General features: G+C 37.4%; 1 protein-coding gene across 3 annotated transcripts in view; it reads left to right on the plus strand.

Annotated features, from left to right (window-relative positions):
• The window catches only part of GPATCH2 (G-patch domain containing 2), a 176,717-nt gene that overhangs the window by 85,125 nt on the left and 69,384 nt on the right, over positions 1 to 22,208 (plus strand). For all 3 annotated transcript variants that reach the window (XM_027074979.2, XM_027074980.2, XM_053209504.1), the window contains exon 6: positions 21,399 to 21,466. In XM_027074979.2, coding sequence (XP_026930780.2) covers positions 21,399 to 21,466 — 68 coding nt within the window. The remainder of the gene's footprint in view (positions 1 to 21,398; positions 21,467 to 22,208) is intronic.

Consider the following 22,208-nt stretch of genomic DNA (forward strand, 5'->3'; position numbering starts at 1 on the left):
GTTCAGGCGCCACGTTGGGCTCTCTCCCCGTCTCTCTCCGCCCCTCCCCCACTCTTTCTCTCAAAATAAATAAACTTTTTTTTCTTTTATTTTTTTTTATTTTTTCAATATATGAAATTTATTGTCAAATTGGTTTCCATACAACACCCAGTGCTCATCCCAAAAGGTGCCCTCCTCAATACCCATCGCCCACCCTCCCCTCCCGCCCACCCCCCATCAACCCTCAGTTTGTTCTCAGTTTTTAAGAGTCTCTTATGCTTTGGCTCTCTCCCACTCTAACCTCTTTTTTTTTTTTTTTCCTTCCCCTCCCCCATGGGTTTCTGTTAAGTTTCTCAGGATCCACATAAGAGTGAAAACATATAGTATCTGTCTTTCTCTGTATGGCTAATTTCACTTAGCATCACACTCTCCAGTCCCATCCACGTTGCTACAAAGGGCCATATTTCGTTCTTTCTCATTGCCATGTAGTACTCCATTGTGTATATAAACCACAATTTCTTTATCCATTCATCAGTTGATGGACATTTAGGCTCTTTGCATAATTTGGCTATTGTTGAGAGTGCTGCTATAAACATTGGGGTACAAGTGCCCCTATGCATCAGTACTCCTGTATCCCTTGGGTAAATTCCTAGCAGTGCTATTGCTGGGTGATAGGGTAGGTCTATTTTTAATTTTCTGAGGAACCTCCACACTGTTTTCCAGAGTGTCTGCACCAATTTGCATTCCCACAAACAGTGCAAGAGGGTTCCCGTTTCTCCACATCCTCTCCAGCATCTATGGTCTCCTGATTTGTTCATTTTAGCCACTCTGACTGGCATGAGGTGATATCTGAGTGTGGTTTTGATTTGTATTTCCCTGATAAGGAGCGACGTTGAGCATCTTTTCATGTGCCTGTTGGCCATCTGGATGTCTTCTTTAGGGAAGTGTCTATTCATGTTTTCTGCCCATTTCTTCACTGGGTTATTTGTTTTTCGGGTGTGGAGTTTGGTGAGCTCCTTATAGATTTTGGATACTAGCCCTTTGTCCAATATGTCATTTGCAAATATCTTTTCCCATTCCGTTGGTTGCCTTTTAGTTTTGTTGGTTGTTTCCTTTGCTGTGCAGAAGCTTTTTATCTTCATAAGGTCCCAGTAATTCATTTTTGCTTTTAATTCCTTTGCCTTTGGGGATGTGTTGAGTAAGAGATTGCTACGGCTGAGGTCAGAGAGGTCTTTTCCTGCTTTCTCCTCTAGGGTTTTGATGGGTTTCCTGTCTGACATACAGGTCCTTTATCCATTTTGAGTTTATTTTTGTGAATGGTGTGAGAAAGTGGTCTAGTTTCAACCTTCTGCATGTTGCTGTCCAGTTCTCCCAGCACCATTTGTTAGACTGTGTTTTTTCCATTGGATGTTCTTTCCTGCTTTGTCAAAGATTTGTCTCTCTCAAAATAAATAAACTTTTTAAAAAATTAAGAATTGAACTTCATGATGGGAAGTTAATTTTAGAGGGAATTTAATGAATTTTTGTGGATATAATGAGTTTGAGATGATTCTTAACATTTCCAGAAAGACATCCAAAAGGGTTCCTGGAAGTATGGGACTAGTTGTTGGAAGTGTGGAACTTCAGATGAGAAGACTGTATACATGTGATCAGTCAATAAAAAGGTGATGGTTGAGGGACACCTTGGTGGCTCAGTTGGTTAAGCATCCAACTTTGATTCAGGTCATGATCTCAGGGTTTGTGAATTCGAGCCCCACGTCAGGCTCTGTGTTGACAGCCTGGAGCCTGCTTTGAATTCTGTGTGTTTCTCTCTCTCTCTCTCTCTCTCTCTCTGTCCTTGTCTCTCTCTCTCTCTCTCTCTCTGTCCTTGTCTCTCTCTCTCTCTCTCTCTCTCTGCACCTCCCACACTCATGCTCTGTCTCTCTCTCTCAAAAACAAATAAAACGTTAAAAAAAATTTTGTTTAAAGAAGGTGATGGTTGAAGGTAGGAGAGTTAATATACTTCCCCAAAAAGCCAATATGTAGAGAAACGAACAAAAGGCAAAGGATATCACTCTGGAAAACTGGAAGAGATAGTTTCAATTTGAAGAGATCAATAAGTGTGATGGATACGATGGCTTTGTCATCAGTTTGGAAGGATTTTCTTTGTTTTTTTGTCTTTTGTTTTATACTAATGCATCATGGTGATGAACTACCAAATTTTATGTATACTTTAATTATGTTTACCTTCCTCTGTAGTCCAGAAAGTTTTTCATGCATGATGATACACATGTGAGTTTGAACTTTTGCTAATTGTGTAAGGATTCATAGTGATTAACCATATAAATAGAAAGTTCTGGGGGACTCGCATTAAACCAGGCAAAGAGAGAATACAAAAGTGACATGTAAGTGATTTAGGGAAGAAAAAGGGGAGGGTAAATTGATAAGGAATACAAAATTTTAAAACACCTATGAAATCTGAATTCAGTAGAGGCGATGTGGTGAATCTGCTGCTGGACTTGCTCATTCCTTCCTTGTTGGTTTTTAGTTCCGATTCCAAATGTACTGACCACCTCCCTAAAACCTGAGTCGGCTGTCCTTTCATTCATTCAACAAATATTGTAGGTCATATTTAGATACAATAAGGTGCATTTTTTTTTTGGCCTTGAGTTAATTTTATACATTAACCTAAAAAAGAAAATAATAACTTCCTTCTCACTAAACTGTTACCTCAATGTCAAGAACTCACCCACTCAAATTGAATGGGTAGATGTGTGACATTGAGGTAACAATCTAATGCAGAGGAAGTGGGTTGATTAAGTCAAATGATTGGAACCAACCATGATCGTTTGGGTTGATTAAGTCAAATGATTGGAACCAAAAACCAGCAACAAAGGAATGAATAGCTCTACCCACGAAGTCTAAGGTGAAATGTCAAGCCCGTTGGTAAAGCAGATTGGGGCTATGAAGTCCAGATGTACTACAGTAATAATAGCTAGCATTTATTGAGGCCCTCCTATGTGCTAGGCATTTTTCCAAGGATTTGATGTGTGCTAAATATTATAATTCTCGTAAGAGACCTATGAGGTAGGCATTACTACTATTGCCCATTGCCCTTTTACACATAAGGCAGCAAAAGTAAAAAGAAGTAAAATAACTTGTACAGGTAGAAATTGGGAGAGCATAAATATGAACAAGACAATATAATTTTAAAATCCACACTAAGCTCCAATTACTTAATGCTAGCTTGAACTAAGTAGCTGAGCCGGGTGTCTGTAATATCCTAAGTTGAATGCAGATAGTACTTTACAGCTCCTGTTACGGTAAATACTGCACCCTAGCGAGCTGTGTGGTCGGATGACATCTGGTCACCCTAGAGAATTGGGAGAGACCCGAATGGGCCTAGATATAAAGAGGACAATTGATGGCTGCTTAGTCCAGGTGGTCGTGGGTCCATAGAGTACCACTCATAAGCTCTTACTATCTTTAGACATCCTGAATATTTTTGCACAGACTATTAGTAGTTTAATAAACAAAAGAAACAGTTGAAAGCAGAATTCCATTTTGAGTATGAAGTATGGCCTTGTTTCATATTGAACCATCAAGACTAGTAAGAAGATGGGTACTTTTTGGCTATAAAGCTAATATTTTACCCAGTTAATAGTAATTTTAAGGGGCGCCTGGGTGGCGCAGTCGGTTAAGCGTCCGACTTCAGCCAGGTCACGATCTCACAGTCCGTGAGTTCGAGCCCCGCGTCAGGCTCTGGGCTGATGGCTCAGAGCCTGGAGCCTGTTTCCGATTCTGTGTCTCCCTCTCTCTCTGCCCCTCCCCCGCTCATGCTCTGTCTCTCTCTGTCCCAAAAATAAATAAAAAACGTTGAAAAAAAATTTAAAAAAAAATAATAATAATTTTAAATTGCAGTCTAAGGCTTCTGACTGAGAATTAAATAATAATTGCCGGACTAGTTTATGGTTGCTCCTATATCTTCAAAATGTGAGTGGTATGGAATTTTTTTTAAATGTGGGGTGAAGACAATTAACTGTAAGATCTATAAGAATCTCTTTGATAGATCGTATTTTGTATTCATTGAAATATTTCTCCACATAATTAAAGGAGCATATTGAGTTTTCCCGCTATTTTATATTTGTTCTTCCCATTGTCATTTACAAGAGATATATATCCGTATCTATGGTCAATAACCAAGGGCTTCCTGAAAACAGATGTACCTAGGATTCTGTTATTTGTGTTTCAAAACAATCAAAATATCAGCCTTGGACTTTGTTGAGATTTCAATGTAGATGTCAAGATAAGATGTCTTATCAAGATAAGATAACACGAATACGTAGGGGCACCTAAGTGTCTCAGTCTGTTAAGCATCCAGCTCTTGATCTCAGCTCAGGTCTTGATCTCAGGGTCATGAGTTCAAGCCACACATTGGTCTCCGTGCTGGGCATGGAGCCCACTTAAAAAAAAAATGTATAAATACTTAAATCAATAACTAAGTGTTGTTTCCATTTCATATCTACCATGTGCCAGACGCTGCAATGTCGAGAGAAACAGAAGTTGAGTAACACATGGTACCTGGTCTCTAGATGCTTATGGTCTATGAGAGGGTTAGATAAGTCAATGCAAATTAAAATACAGTGTACTGAATCATATTTAAGTACAATGATTAGGATAGAGAGAGGTTTCTAGGAGCCCAAAGGATAATTATTATATCATTATGGATACAAGAACATAGCAATATTATAGGACTTATGTAAGATTCAGTGAAAGGAAACAAAATATTATTTGGTATATACAGTGACGGTTTTTAAATTGAGTTGATTAAGTTATTAACATGCATCACCAAACAAACTCATTTGTTTGTTCCTTTGTGCTGCTAAACAAGGCTTGACAAGTTATGTGGAGTTCTTCCATTTAAGAAGAATTATTTGTGAGAACCGAGATACGATTCAATCAAAATTAGCTTTTCTTTTTTCCTTCATAAATATATTATCTTGGTTAGCACCTTTGATATCACTTATCATCTCCGGGTCTCCATATGCCTAAGACTGACACTTTAACACCAGCCCTTTTGGTTTTATTCACCCATGAAGATTGACATTTGGATTTGCTGCCATACATATTTGCAGAATCTGTCAGTGTTTCCAGTTTGCCTCTTCAATTTCCATTCAGTCTGAAACCTTTGTTCAAAAAGAAGTCACCCTTCTATTGATTCTCCCCCTCGCTGCAGGGTTTTTAATTTTTTTTTTTTTTTTTTTTTTTTTTTTTTTACCCTGCATTTGGTTTCAAGCTTTGTATTTGTGCTGTGACAGCCAGTTTTTGCATATTTTAAAAGCATTTCTTATGACCTCCCTGCTGGTGTTTTCCCACTTTGTCGTATCTTCTTCAGTAAAGTCTAGAACAGTGGTCCTCAAACTTTTGAGAGGATCAGAAAGAATCACATGCAGGGCTTATTAAAACACAGATGGAGAGGCTTCTTCACTCCCAGAGGTTCTAATTCAGCAGGTTTGGGATGAGGCCGGAGCATTTGCGTTTCTAACATGATTCCAGGTGATGTTGGTACTCCTGGCCTGGGGACCACACTTGGACAACCATGGTAAACAGCAGTGGCTCTCAAAGTGTAGTCTGGGGACGGCAGAGAATCCCCAGGACTCTTTCAGGGGGTCCATAAGAGCAAAACTTTTCATAATAGTACTAAGATATTTGCCTTTTTTTTACCTCAACTTTTCATGAGAATATGGTGGTATTTTCCAGAGTCTCCAGGGAAAGTATTGGATATTCTTTTTTTTTATGATTTTATTTTAAATTTTTCTTTATTTTTGAGAGACAGAGAGAGACAGAGCACAAGTAGGGGAGTGGCAGGGAGAGAATGAGACACAGAATCCGAAGCAGGCTCCGGGCTTTGAGCTGTCAGCACAGAGCCCGATGCGGGGCTCGAACTCACAAACTGTGAGATCATGACCTGAGCCGAAGTCGGACACTTAACCGACTGAGTACCCCCCCCACCCCCCCAAGTGAGCACTCCTGGACATTCTTGGGTTTAAAATTAGCACAGTTTTAATTTGCAATACGGCAAATGCCAGTACATATAAACCATGTAAACAAAAGGTCTCTGGAGTCCTCAATTATTTTCAAGAGTATAAAGTTTGAGAAGTGCTGGTACAAAGAAAAGAGCACAACTTCTTTAGAACTAAGGTCACCCTGCGTGTTGAGGTTCCATTGTGCTCTCTGACCTTACAGCGCACCAGTCTTCCCTTGCCCACCCCGACCTCCGTGCCACTTGTGAGGCATAAACCCTTCTGCTTCCATGCCTTCTTATGCTCCTTCCTTCAGCTAGGAACGTCTGCACCCCTCCCACCCTTGGCTTGGCTGCTCCATTTCCTCCCTCACGACTCAGCCCAGCTGGCTTCCACTTCTCCACCGTCTCCTGACTCATTTCCTTCCCAGAATTTACCACAGTCTATAGTATTCTTGTATGTTTGTTTGTTTTTAATTCATTGTGTTTCCCTAGGCTAACATGCAGGTCCCATAAACGCAGGGTCCTGGTCAGCGTGTGTCTTCTTCCTTTCCCAGGACACATAGTAAAGGCTCAATGTTTTCTTGTTGAGTAAATGAACCAGACATTTCTGGACTAAAATACGGGCTCTACTCCTTGTTAAGTAGGTGGTCTCAGGGGGGTTGTTTTAATCTCTTGGAGCCTCATTTGTGAGACAGAGAGAAGAATTAAAATCTTGCAGAGTTGTGAGCAGTAGTAATAACTGCAAATGCATGTTGCTTCTGAGAGTCCGTGCCACCTACGAAGTGCTCGATCAATGTTTGTTAAAATCAATAATAATGGGTACTATTTACTTAGTACATACCGGGTTCATCACAGGGGACAAAAGGAAGGAATAAAACAGTTATCTCTGCACTTGGAGTTGTTCATGGTCCAGTGGACTGTGCTACTTGGCATTCTGTTTGTATACCCAGTCTCACAGAATTGGGTTGTCGTGACATCATGTCAGTGTTTCACAAACTGACCGTGCTAGCAGATCTCATTGTTTCTGATTCCATGGTGTGCCTTAATGTCCATGGAGCTTATAGTGAATACCTATGGGACAATTCTAGAATAATTGGTGATTATCTAGTCTCTTAGTTAGAGCGATGCCTAAGATGCTACCACTGCTTTATGGATAGCTTCTTCTAGAATTGATTTTAAGAGCGTGTTAGGTATTCTGCCATTTCTCAGCATATGCTGGTATTTGACAGCCTTCTTTCTGTCAGTGGATTCTTTTAATAGTGTGCTACTCTGGAAAGGTAATTCAACAGTTTTTTTTTTCTTTTCTCTTATAGTCTTTTTTTCCTTATTACACTTGACCAACTTATGTGAAATTGTTCGAAGAGTATTTTAAAAATCATGAACTGTTCCTTATGCAAAGCACTTTGTAAATTATATTCATTTACTCCATTTATTCTCTATATACTTCCTACTAGGTTTTATCTTTTGTATTATTTAATTTTATGGAACTGGTGTTAGAATGGGTTTATCTATACACAGAGCAGCATGGCTCTGAGACAGCATGTCTAGATTTTTGAAAGAGTAAAGTATTTAACCTGCTTGTGAGATATTCAGAATCTTACCGAGTTGTTTTATGGCTATCACAAAATGCTAATCAGCTGTAGTGAATAATATTTGTACTTTGGATGACTTTATCACATGGCTCAGTGTAGGCCAGTATACCATGTTCTGTTGGCAATACAACAGTAAATTAGACAAAAGCCACTGCTTTTGAGAAATGTATATGCTTATAGAGGAGACAAATGTGCATTTGCAGTTATAACATGAGGCAGCTGTTATGTGATATAAAATACAAGGAAATATACAAATTCCAAGTGGGGAGCGAAATTCTGTTGGGTGTGGTCAGAGAAGTCTTCAAGATTTTTTCATTGTGTGTGTGTGTGTGTGTGTGTGTGTGTGTGTGTGCATTTGAAGTTGAATATGGGAGGAGATGCACTGGCTATATTACTTCAGTAGCATATATTCCAATGGTCTGCCAGTTCAGGTTTCTTTCAGGCTCTTAGAATTGGCCAAGAACAGCAAACCAGCTGTAAAACATTCAATTTAGAGACCGTTATTATAGATAAGATACTTAACTCTATTTTATTTAAACTCATGACCTTTACACTAATTGAAAAGCATCAGAAAAGCACCAGCCTATGTAGTCACTAACAATGTCTTTGTGGGAAATTACTGAATTAAGTTTTGTGATTTAGACTGGTCACCACATAGCTGTAAATTAATTTGTAAAGTAACTCTTCTTGAGAATGTGGTGTCTCTCAGATATTAAAACTTGTATCTGCATTTCTAACATGTTCATGAGAAACAGTTGCTCATCTGATTTTTATCAACCGGAACTAAGACTATTTCAAGTAACTCACTGCAAAGAGTGATGCCAGCCCCAATACTAAACATCTCCAATTGCACCGTTGCTCTGCGTGCACACCCTCCTCATTCACGATTCCCTCCAACCCTATAAAAACTCCTTAGTCAATGCTTACATCTACTGTAATACTTACTTGTGTCATCTTATTATCGCAGTTGTATCTTGCGTCAGACGTGGAGACAATTAAAACCAATAGTAATAGTCAGACACTGATCTACATGCTGTTCAGATGATCTCATTTCATTCACACTGTAACTCTATAAAATAGATACCATTTCCGTCCCCATTTTGTAGCTGTGGGAGTTGAGACAGTCCTAGAGCTGAAATGTGGAAGAATCAAGATTTGGACACAGACAATGTGGACTCGTAGCCCACACTTTTAATCACTGTACTGTTTTCCTCCTAAGAACCACTTTATATTGGAGAAAAAGACACAGTGGATGAAATCCATAAATTCTAGTTTATTTGGTTAAACCAGGTGGATTGTGTATTCCATTGTGATCATGCCTTGGGCAGCAAGAATTACTGCTAAGACTTCTTATTGCTTTGCTTTCTAATCTTATCATAAAAGTATGTTTTTGTTGGGACACCTGGGTGGCTCAGTCGAGTAAGCATTCAACTCGATTTCAGCTCAGGTCATGAGCTCACGATTCATGCGTTCAAGCCCCACATGGGTCTCTGCACTGACAGAGCAGAGCCTGCTTGGGATTCTTTGTCTGTCTGTCTCTCTGCCCCTCCCCTGCTCGTTCTCTCTCTCTCTCTCTCTCTCTCCCTCTCTCTCTCTCTCTCTCTCAAAATAAATAAACATTTTTTTAAAATTTTAAAAATAAATAAAAAGTATGTTTTTGTCACAGTTGATTTTGTAACCTGCAGATTGAAAAATATGATATACATTATGCTGTAAAACAGTGAAAAAGCTTAAACTAGTCAAGTACTTACACTTTGCTGCTTATGCGTGGATCACACAGAAAGATGTTCATCATTCTAATGTAAGGACACTTCTTCTATTCATGAATATTTAAAGGGTCGATGTCCATTTGTAAGTGTAGTGGGGCAAGAATTTAATACCTGGACAAAAGAAAATGTAGCTTTTTTATTTACTACATTTGATATTTCTCATGAAGTTCCATTTATTACTAGTAGGTGAAGGGACAGTGAGGGGACGGAGTGCACGGGTAGGGAAGCAGGGGTCAGGGAAGTGATCCAGATTTGCCAATTACTGCATCTTGGTATAACGTATTTCCTTGGGCAGCTTACCATTTTTCTTTTTCTTCTTCTTTTTTTTTTTAATGTTTATTATTTGAGAGAGAGAGAAAGAGAGACAGAGAGAGACAGAGAGCAAGCAGGGAAGGGGCAGAGAGAGGGGGAAACACAGAATCAGAAGCAGGCTCCAGGCTCTGAGCTGTCAGCACAGAGCCTGATGCCGGGCTCGAACTCCCAGACTGTGAGATCGTGACCTGAGCCGAAGTCGGCTGCCTAACCGACTGAGCCACCCAGGCGCCCCTGTAGCTTACCCTTTTTCTAACAAATGCTCGGTCTTTCAGTTCTTCTCCGCCTCCCGTCCACTTCTCTCCAAGATGGCAGTGGGGAGCTTAGGTGCCCTGGAGGTTATGGTGGAGATTACCTTAGAGTCATGCACCATCTTAGGTCTGTTCACTATATTTTGGTCCTTGCTGATCTCTGACTGTCTGGTCTAGAATGAACCCTGGTGCCTCGTTCACACACATGAATTTGGTTCTCTTTGGTCTTTTGAGGTATCATGCTGGTACCCATTACTGAATCTCATGGATTCCAGTCAACTCGCCCCTAATGCTTCTTTGAGTCTCCCCCCACCCCCATCCCCCACCCCAGGGTTACAGAAGCTCCTGGGTCACCTGTCTAGCACACCCAGGCTGGGGCGGGGACCAGTAACATTCTCAAGCTATCTCTCCAACCCTCTCCTTCCACAGATGTGACAGTTTTTTCCTGCTGTGACAGTTTGGGCAGGATGCCAACTCAAATGTGGCCTCTCCTAGAGGCTTGCCTCTTCATCAGCTGGGCTCAGGAAGCAGGCATTGCTCAGATTTCCTCACTTCTCTGATCTTGCACCTTGCTTTGCCCCAGACAAGTGGGGGCAGTTAGAACTTTGGTTTCTAACTTCTTTCCCCTACTTCAGCCTCACCTCTTGTTCCCTGCTCCACAGGAATGAAAGGGTCCGGAAGCACCTCGGCCTGGCCTCCACAGACAGAAGGGGTTGCCTCTTCACGCTGTATGTCTGTATGTCGTTAGAGGCAACTGTATTTGCATCTCCCAGGCTCTTGATACAGAAACCCAAAAGCACCGAAGGATAGAGATTTAGTGAAGGTGAAAATACAGAGATTTAAAATATGAAAATATTGTCTCCGTTTTTGTTTTTATTCATTTGGGTTTCTGGCTCCCTTTTCCTTCTGCAGTCAGACAGTATCGACTAGGTGGATTGTCTAGCAAAATGTTGCTAGATTATTTTACAGAATGAGCCATATTCCTAGATTTCTGAAACCACATTACCCATTCAACTTTTTTTTTTCCTGACAGACTTCTAGTCTAGTCAGGCTTGTTTCTTCATTTCCAATCTATACGCCCTTTTGATCCATACCTTGTGTCTGTGTTTAGCATATAATTCCCCTCCTTCCATCACCTTAAACCCCACCAGTCTCTCCCACCCAGCATCAGCCCCGTCGCCTCCAAAAAATGGCTTTTGCTAAGTTTTGCTAAGTGTTGCAGTTATGAACTCGATGCACACAGTTTAACAGTGGTTTAATTGGTATGAGTTTCATATTTTTTAAGTTTGCAGCGTATTAGCTAGCAGGGATTCATATTATGCTGTTCTTTAGAATTTCCTACAGTAACTAGCAGAGTGCTGGGCATATAAATTAGATGTTTAGTATCTCTTCTCTTTCACTCGTTCTTGACCCACTTAATAGCATGTTTTTGGTTTCTCTTTTTAAGAATAAAGTAGAATTTTTAACTCATTCACTCATTTATACCTTAAGGAATAGTTTGTGTATGCTTGCACTTGCTATAATAGCATCATCGTCATCATTATTGTTAATTAGGGCCAGAACTTGGCACATGTAACAAGATACCCAAATAATGGTAGCTTGATCAAGAAGGGTTCCGTTGTTTTTTCCCTCGTGTTGTGAGAAGACATTTGATGGCTTCATTATCAAGGGTGGAAACCTTTGATTCTCGTTCGTTCCTACTCAAAAAAAATGGATGCTGTTGCCTACATCTCAGGCAACCTAAGGACAAAGAAGGACACGGGGCTCATGCCGGAGAAGTAAACCCCATAGAAAGAACTTTCCTTAGAAGCTCCACCAGTGATAGTACGTACTTCTTATTGGCCATAAATTGCTTCGCCTAGTCACCACTGACTTTCTTGATTGATGTATTCATGCAACCTAAGTTAAGCTAGATAGTAACTTCTTTGTATTTCAAGCAAATTCTACTGATAAGAATCCCCAGAATGTGGAGATTTTTTTACTGTGTGATTTTATTTTTTTACTTGAAATATATGTGGGCCAAAGGATATTAAAAGTTACACGTTATTATTTGGGATTTGTGTTACCAATCATTGAAGAAGGTTGGTATATAATATACTAAGATTATATAGTTATCTATTAACTAATATTTGATTTCTTTTTATTAACCCATTCACTCATGTATCCCTTAAGGAATAGTTTGCCTAAGCTCCTACTTGCTCTCTCTTTCTTTCCCCTCTCAAGTCACTGTTCTGTTCTTTTTCTTTTTAAGTTACACAAACATTTTAGTGCACCTTAAAGTATAATAATCAGGTTTTGAAATACATTACAGAAGATTGAATGTTTGCCAGCATGCTTGCTTCCGGAGAACAGCTTAGAGAATGTTATCTTAAGTGTTTTGTTTGCTAAATATAAGCCATGTTAAGTTCATCAGTTTTAAAATGTGGAGATTTTTAGGATTTTTAGGATTTTTTTAGTAAATTACTGTCAATGTATCCTTGAGATTCCTAGAAACAATCTTTTAGACATCAAAACCACCCCGTAATTTTTTTTCTCTTAATGCAAATTAAGATTTCATATATCACTATCAATTTAAGGTGGAAAGAAATTGACTAGTTTATAAAAACATTTTGAAAAACAAGAAGAATAATATGTATTTCAAAAAGGTATATGCGCAACTAATAATGTTGTGATAAATTATCAGATAATTAATGTAGAAAGAATAATATTAGTTTTAACTGAACTGTCAATCAAGTGTTTTAAGTATAGTTTAAGCAACTTAAAACTAAACACTCAAGATTTCTCCTAGTCTGCCTATATTCTTAAAGTACATTTTTTAATGCACATGATAGAATTTTTCATACAAAAAGCCATCTTAATATTTTTTTATGTTATCAAATATGTTGGTTGGCTGAATGTCATAATTATCTTTACTGCTGTTACCTCCTGACCTCCTCTAACTACAAAAAAAAAAAAATTCACATGTACCCAGCTTTTCAGTATGTTGTAATTCTCATTAGGAATGAGAACTATTGAGTATCCTTTTCTTTTGTAGGTTCTAGCCTTCATATAATAGACCCTTTGTATGCTAAGCTCCAACAAGAAAACATTTCCTAGCTTCTATTTTCTGTATACGTGACTCCCTTTTTTTTTTTTTTTCACTTCTGCAGAATAGTGGGAGACAGGAGAGGAGACTTCAAAGCACCCATTAGAATTTTTATTCATTGTCTGAAATTCCTTTAAACAGTTGAACATTACTTTTAAAAGCATTTTGAATGTCCGGAGAAATAAAAGGATTTTTATAAACAAATTCCCTGGCAGGAGCTACATTACGCGCTATATATTTCAGGCTAATAATAAGGGCTCACTGTAGGTCAGTGTGTCGTATCCCAGCGGTGTCTAGTGAGATGGAGGTTATCTTATATGTCAGCTGGCTAACCCTGTGAACAATTTTGAGCAGGCAAGATAATGGGACTGAATTCTGAAATGAGAGTTGAAATATACTGAAATAGTGTCACATGTGAGAACAGTAACTTTTTAAAAATAAATGTAGTCACCTTTTGACATCATTAGGCATATTTGATAATAATGCTTAATGGGGTATATTTTAAGTGGATAGATTGGGTAGAGGATGAAGTGAATCCTATATAATTGTGTGTTTAAATAGATAAATAAAAAAATCATAAATTCTGTCGTGCACAAAAGATTTTCAGTGATAGAAAGGTACTGAGCAGAACTGGAAACATTTTTTTCTTCTCTTATGATTACTAAATTAATATTACCTGATAGTAGTAATGTTTCAACTTCTTGACTGCAATTTTAAGTTTTGAATATAAAATTACTTCTACCCAAACATAGGTGCAATAATATAGAAATCTTTAAAATTGCTTTGCTTTACTGAATTTCCAGGACAGTATCTGCATAAACAATTATATAAAATGCGTTAATGCCCTTTTTAAAATGTAATTCTTTAAAGGATTTTTCATTCAGTCTTTCATTATATTTCCCTGAAAACTCCGTAAATAGACACTTAATTTTGAGAAAAAGTTTGGGTGTATATGTGGGTGTATGCAAATGAACCTCAAGAAAATATGTACTTTTAAATGTGGATATGATTGTGTGATATAAATTGAATAAGATAATCCATATGCTGTCATGGTATATAAGCTAAAATTTTAGAAGATGTAATAGATTTTAAGCATAATCTAAGTTATGTTGAATTTGGATGAAATTATAAAGTTTTCTTACATCATCTTATGCACATTTTGTTTATTATTTGGCATTCACTTTTACAAAAGGCAGGTCTTTACACACGGAGGATTTTGTATAAACATATGTGGGCACATCCTTATTTTCTGAAGCCCGTACCAGTGCAGGCATCGTAAATGAATGATTTAGGAAGCCTTTGGTCAGCCAGCAGAGGCCACTCACAGCTTGCTACTAAACTGGACGGCAAAGCAGAATTCCCTCTTTAATCACTATTTGCCATCATTCTGAGCTGGTTAATTTTTAGTTTCTTACTCAAAAAAAAAAAAAATTACTGTGGAGCAGTATGAAAAAAAGTTGTTGCTCTATTTGTTTTTTAATTACGTAGTGATTAATCTTTTGTATTAAAGTATTTAGATCGTTAATTATTAGTGCTTACCAGAATGAGAATTTATGCACTTAATAATTAGAAGTATTATTATTCTAATAGGCCAATCCTTCTAAATTCTTAATTATTAACGCTGACTTATTTTAACGAGGGAAAAAAACTTTAAGGATTTCAAATAATTACGATGTTTAGTTTGAGATTAAAAACGTAACAATTGCTAATGTCATATATGTACGTATACATATGTATGTATATTTCTAAACCTTCATCAATTTAGTATAATTCACATTTTGACAGTTCTTTTAGAGAAATCTGTGTGCTACTATGACTTGAACATATGCTGAGATTACTTCCAGATTATCTGAAGCCTGTCTTCATTCACTACTTCACGTGATGCTGGCAGCTGAAAGGTTAGCATCTTCCCTTTGACACATAGGATTCCCGCTAGGAAGCCTAATCCGCAATTGAAAGGAAAGCCTTGTGTTTCTCTGTGCTTTATTTCCTGTGATTTTTTGATTCTTTATAAAACCTTTTTGGTTTGAAGGTGTAATCTCACATTTACATTGATACCTACTTTTGAAGGGGAAAAAAAATGGTCCACGTTCCCTAATTTTCCACGTTCCTAAGCATATTCTCATCATGGAGTGCTTACCCCTCTTTAGTATAGTTTTCAGATTTCTTACTACTTGGGGCTCCTGGGTGGCTCAGTCGGTTGAGCGTCCGGCTTCAGCTCGGGTCACGATCTCACAGATCCTGAGTTCAAGCCCCGCATCGGGCTCTCTGCTGACAGCTCGGAGCCTGAAGCATGCTTCAGATTCTGTGTCTCCCTCTCTCTGCCCCTTCCTCACTCATGCTCTGTCTCTATCTCTCAAAAATGAATAAATGTTTAAAAAATTAATAAATAAATAAATAAATAAATAAATAAAATTTTTTTACTGCTTTGGCTGTAATGACTGGTAGTAGAACTGTTTCTTATTCCCGTTAGCAAATACATACCATATGCTAACCTCCCTGTTTGGGCTACCATGCTTCTTGCCTATACTTAAAATAGCCACATAGATTACTCTGAACTTACAAGTAAGGACCAGAGTATCATCCTTGGAGGTATAATTCTTGGCTGAAGATTTTCTGAGAGTATATTCTAGATTCAGGCAAGCATCTCCTACAGCAAATCCCCAAATACAGAAAACACTTGTTTTGGTGTATTGTCTCCTTTGTGTAGTTCCGGAAGAGAAAAAGTAATAGGTTGGGCATAGGACAATTTAGGTTCAGATCTAGCTCTGTTTAATCTTGGCGATCTGGGGCATGTGCCCTCATCTGACATTTGAGAATAATGATGCTTATTTACTCATCCACCTTGCCCGTGAAAACACTTATAAGCAGGCAAGAGCTATAAAGCTTAGGCGTGTCGTTATCATTACTAACGATGATAGTAATTCTTGATGTGCCACGGTGGTCATTATCACACTTTCTTTGTTCATTTATTCACGTTTACATCCTTCCAAGAAGGATTAAAAATTGCTAAAAATATAATGGAACAATACCTTGACAACGAGGTAAAATCACTGTTATATACACTACAATATAATTCAGGTGACGTGAAGGCTATGAGGGGTAGATGACACATAGATCCAGTGTGAGATCCACTGATAAGAGGAAGCTTTGATTGTGAATATTGGTAAATTTTAAAATGAAAACCTGGCACACATTTCTGTAATGTTACTACACTTTATAAAATTCCAAAGGCATTTTCTTAGTTGGAAAATCAAGTTATAGTGTATGAATTTAGTAATTTAGTACAACACTTTTTGAAATCTCAGCTAATTCAGTTGTCCTCAGAAATGGACCATCTTCCCTACTGAGTGTTCCTTCTAGGAGGACATTTTCTAAAGCTAAAACTTCTGACGGGTGAAGACTTGTAGTGACCTCTACCTCATATCCAACACGTCACCAAGCACACATGAGGTGTTCCACACGCACCTACTATTTTTTAGTGTCTTATAGCCATAAAGAGGATTTTTGCTAGTCTACTGTATAAATACACATTTTACTTTAATATAAATCGAGGCAAATGAAGGTAAAATGTGAATTAGCGCATGAATTACTTGCTGATTTTTTATTCTTTAAAATACACAAAACAAACAAACAAACAAAAACACCCTGGAATCAAAAGGGTTCCTTAAACTCAGGACTTTATCATGACATCAAAAAGATTATATTCAGTGTGACAGAGAACTAAAATCACCCAGTGGAATGGGAACCATATAGCACTTATAGCAAATACAAGCATAATTTTACATACAGAGTAGTTAACTAGTAAACATTTGTTGAATTATATCAAGTAGAGCAGTTTTGGGTGCTGACAAGGGAAGAAGTCAGTTACTCATAAGGAAGGATCACGCTGGAAAATTAGGATCGGATTAGAGAGGGCTTTGAATGCATTTTTCATTAGTTTTAATTTTACTTTCAGCATAGAGCTATGGATAGCTCTGGAATGAGAAAAGTGACATGTGAAAAGCAGCGAGTTAGAAAGTTGAATTTGGCAAGTTGGTAAGATGGATTGGAGCAGGGAGAGATAATTGCATACAACTCCCTTCTCACAGGTGATTTTTTTTCCCCTTCTTCCTGATAAATCAGATAACTACTTTGTTTCCCTTTAATCTTATAAATGATATCCATTTATACTACCTGAATTGTCCTTGTTTGTATTGCTTTACAAGTGATTCTAAAGTAATTTTTATTTTTTTGTACGTTGTTGTCGAAGTAATTCTAGTGTTATTTCCTTGAATGTTTTCCATCCCCAAGTAGATTGTGCCTTTGTGAATTGTGACCATTCTGTAATATTATATATGAGAATAGAGGACACAATGAAATATTTTATTCATTCTCCACCTATCTTGTAACAGGACTTTTTAGAACACTTGATATAAAACTCATTTGAAATACTTTTGGAGAGCCGTTTTGTTTATTTTGCCGTATGGGGTCAAAAGATATACAGTTTGTACATTCATTTTAATAGCTAATTAATCGAAATCAGTTACTGCAAAACATGTAGGGTATTATTTCTTATGATTGTTTTTGAATGAAGATAAATGCGTAGACTAGCAAGCCTAATACATTTCCTTCCATCTCTGCTCTGCTCCCCTTACTTCCTACCCTCAGGGCTGAAAGCCCTATTGTTAAGCCTTGGTTTGCTGAGTTGTGTTCCTTATTATCTGTCACATATATTTGACTGACACATGTGTTGAACGTAGCAGGGGGCCTTCATGCCGAGCCTGGTAAAGTTTAGGGGCTTCTTTCTCTCTTCAGAGAAGTTGAGTCAAATTAATACTGGTCCTTAGAGAAGCAGAAAACTTCCGAGTCTTGACACGCGGGCAGGAAGGCTCAGGCAACATCGCCCTGGAGCCTGGAGGCCCGGTGGATTTGATTGACCAGTCCTCACAAAATCGAAAGGCCTTCTTTCGAATGGCATCCTGCCACCCTAAGTATTTATCAGTGTGGGCACTGAAGCAGAATAGCATTTGGAAAGCAAACAAAATGTAATTGCAAATAAGAGCAAAGTTGAAGGAGAAGGACTGTGTTAGAGGGAGAGAAGAAAGAATGATGGCCTCTTGTACTTCCTGGGGACATAACACTTCATTTACAGAAGGAATCTTGATCCTTGAAAATATGAGTAGGGGTGTCATCCCACGTTGGACAGGCTTTTCATGAATCCTGTAAGACCGTTGTGTGTCAGATACGTTTACCTGATTTGGGAAGTAATTGATTCAGTTATCTAATTGTAGAAGAACAGGATGGAATGTGGCAGATTTGTTCACAACAAAATGAAAATGAGATGTAAAAACAAGCGTGGTATTTTACCTTTTGAGGACAGTTATGAAATTGGCATTAATAAATCAGTGATAGAAAGAATAAGAAACCATTTTAATGTGGCTAATGAAAGTGAGAGGAGTTTTGTCACTGATGTCATACAGCTAAATTTCCCACATAGTCTTACTTACTGACCTTACTGACAGTGGTACTTCCTTGTACAACCGTTACTCAGTTTTCATCTGCCATTATTACATTCCTATTTTCTGAGGTTGGTAATAGTAAATAACAATAGCAAAAACTAAACCCATGTGGTCTTTTAGCATTATAGTTTATTTCACAATCCAAAATGGCCAGAAGTTGACAACTGCTTTGTTATCTAGAGACCATCCATTCCTTTCTAGCTTCGAGTTGTCTTTTTTGTTTGTTTAATAACTTCAGTAATAAACATAGTCAATGAGAAGAAATATACCTACCTTATTTAGGACTGTAGTCACTATTGATATAAGAATATTTAAACGTGAATCTTAAGAATTCTGGACATAAAGTGTGATGTCTACGATTGTCATCAGTAGTTAGTGCCCAATTACATAAATATCTCCAGAGTCTTAACAGAGTCTTAACAATGTGGAAATACTGTTTCTCATGAAGAACAGAATACCTGCTCCCGCTCTAATCTTGTGGAATAAAATCTACTTTTCCTAACAGAAAAACTTTACTATGTGAATATTTTATTGATATGTAAGGAGATGTTTTTGCTTTTTTTTTTAATTTGTTATTTCTTTCTAAGACATTTCTGTAATAACTGGAAGCCATATTTTTTTGGAAAATAAAACAATGCAATTGCCATACTTGTTTAGTAGAAGCTATTACTTTGCTGTGATGTTTAAAACTGCTTCATTTATTTTTATGAAGATTCCTATCTAACCCTAAATTGTAGTTTTAGAAAGAATTTTGCAAGAATATTTCTTGATATTTTATAACATTGAAGTATCTACTAATAATCAATCATATTAAATACATGCTTCCAAATTTAAAATACACGGAAACTTTAGTAGAGCACTGTTTTCCATGGGGTGAATTCTGTATGAGGATCTTACTCTCAGATTTTCAAAATGGGTGTCTAGTTCCAAAGTCGCAAAGGTCTCCATAGTAAAGACATTTCACTCCTGACACAGACTAGTGATATTAACCCTGAGAAGATCATCATGTGTCGACCTCAGTGTTGTATAATTTCATTAAGAAAAAATTCTAAATTATGGCTGTTGTCATATCTTCCCAAGTAAAACAAAAATGGACTTGAAATAACAGGAAAGGGTATTCACCTCTTTTATTTTTTAAAAAAGGACCATGTCCTATGTAAAGATGGAAAGTCATTTAAATATCTACATTTGGTACTGTAAACCTTTTGAGAGTTATTTGCAGCAATTGAATTGAGCTTATAGTTTATACATCTATGATTTCTGAGAAATACACAGTGTGATTATTTCTGACTAGATTGAAAGCTTACATTTGTATTGTGGGATAAATTAGTTACAAATTCGGTTTTATTGTATTCAGTTGCATTGTTTTCATCAGGCAATTTATCACATGGGGGTATGTGAAATTTCTTCATTTATTAAATTTCAGATTATGTATTTCAAGCCAGAGCAAGACTTAAACATTTTTCCATAAGTATAGCTTCAGGTAAACAAGCAATTTTAGCCCTGAAAATAGCTTCTGCTTCTGTCAACACATTGTTTATTCTTTCTCTGAGATAAAAAGTTCAGTTTTCTGATATTTGTACCAAGATAAAGTCAGTAAACAAGATTAATATAGTGTGGAAAAGGTTGTCAGCAGCCCTGGCAAAGGAAATAAGTTGCCTGTACATAGAACATACTGTAAACTGAATAAAAGTGTCAGGTCCACCATGAGATAATGTGATCATGAACCTCTAACAAAGCATGACATAGGCACAGTCGGCTTTTCTCATAGCCACAGTGTAGAAAATGGATTACTGTATTCCTGGGATACCCACTGGAATAGCATGAAAACCTCATTTTGAGATGAATGCAGGATGTAGTCCTGGAGTTGAGCCACATGTTTACCTGTGGTGCCCAAACCATAGGGTTATTAATGTCATCATCTGCGCACATGTGCAGTATTTGCATTTCTTGGAATTTCAGAGGGTATGCTGACATCCTCGTTACCCGAGTGAGAAAAGAACAAACACATGTTTGGAAATGTTAGGCTTTTTTCATAGGCGTTTTTCTGCCTCATCGTGCTTTCTTTGGTGGTATACTTTAAGTGACACGTTTATAATTATGCGGGTTTTTTTTATTATTATGATGATAGAGCATAAGTTATGACCTTTCGTTGTAAGATATGTCCCGTTGATTGTGACTGTAGATTCATTCTTGCTTGCATGGCGCTGCTTGCGTTTGCGTTTGAAAACCCTCTATAAAATACAAGGTGTGAATTTTTTTAATGAGAGTAGCTTAGATTATGAAAAGTTTTTTTGAAACTTTGACTATCAGACTTTTAATTTTGTTTAGAAATAAAGGAATAAAATGTTGTTCTTTTAGGTGAAATTATATTTTGTTCTGCGCAAATATGTAGATTATCCCTAACTTTATGGGAAAACTATGAAAAGGACTAGCGACTACTTCCTTGATTCAAGTTCTTGCATGCATTTAAATGTGTGCATTATATTTAGGAATTAACCACAAATCCGTTGGTTTTGGGTAATATCACTTGCTCGACACTAATTAAGCGAACCTCTTTTTTTGTGTGTATGATGAAATATATGCATAATTGAGCAGTATTTGGAAACAAGCGTCAGCGGTCTAGTTCTTAACATTTTTTTTTATTAATTTTTATTTTTAAATAGTCTTAAAATTCTAGCAGAAGAACTATACAGTAAACCAAAACAAGAGGCCCTTCTTACCCAGCATGAAATTACACTTGTGGCCCATGCAATGTGGTTTAGCTTTTGAGAATTAATATTTTATTCTCCATTTTAGAGTGGAAGTCCTCAAACGGAAACGTCCCTTTATTATTCATGGGATTTTTTTTTTTTTTTTAAGAAACTCATCCGTGATTTATTTTTTGTTTCCACTCTCCTTTCAGGTGGGCACCCCGGGCCCTGTCAGTAACAAGAGAATGGTTCACTTTTCCCCAGATTCACATCACCATGAGTGAGTACGCACTGATTTGTATAATCTTGGGGTATCCTCCATCTTTCTTTTGGAAAACTGGTAGCTGTTGCTAGTAAAGGTGGTTTAATTTGCACTTCTTATACCACTGACATTGACAGTTGTGCAGGAACAATTTCAACCTGTGGCAGAAATGTAAATAAAGGTTTTTGAATACAATCATTCTTTTCTTTGCGACAGAATTTGAAATGCTAAGTTTTCATTACATTAAGTAGCATCAAGCTCTCCTCCTACTCTTCCTGTCTTCCTCCCTACTCTTTCCAAAGCACTAAAACACAAAGTGACTACTTAACTCATTACTTCTCTGCTTTCTGCTCCTGCCCAGCAAGAGACGTGAAGGAACCAGAACGTATTTTCATTTGGCAACAAAAGGGAGAGTCTAATTTACTAAGTAATTCCAAAAATTAAAAATTGAGCTTTAACGTTGGTAAATTATTGGGTGAATTTCTAGGTGCTAGTTCTGTTTCTAAGTACATCTTTATCAGAAGAGCTTCAATACATATATATTTTGGGTCAGTACTGTGTCTCCTGGGAAATTGGTTGAACTTGAAGAAAAAGGCCGTAAGATATGGAAAGACATGGATTCATGATTGAATGGATTTTTTCTGGCAAGCAATCATATTAGGATCCATTAGGTCCTAGCTTTTAAATCCCTTCCTTAACCAATGTAAAACAAATTATTGTTCATCTATAGTTTATTTTATATAGATTATTAATACAAAAT

The sequence above is a fragment of the Acinonyx jubatus genome, chromosome E4 (genome assembly GCF_027475565.1).
Source record: "Acinonyx jubatus isolate Ajub_Pintada_27869175 chromosome E4, VMU_Ajub_asm_v1.0, whole genome shotgun sequence".
NCBI classification, from domain to species: Eukaryota; Metazoa; Chordata; class Mammalia; order Carnivora; family Felidae; genus Acinonyx; species Acinonyx jubatus.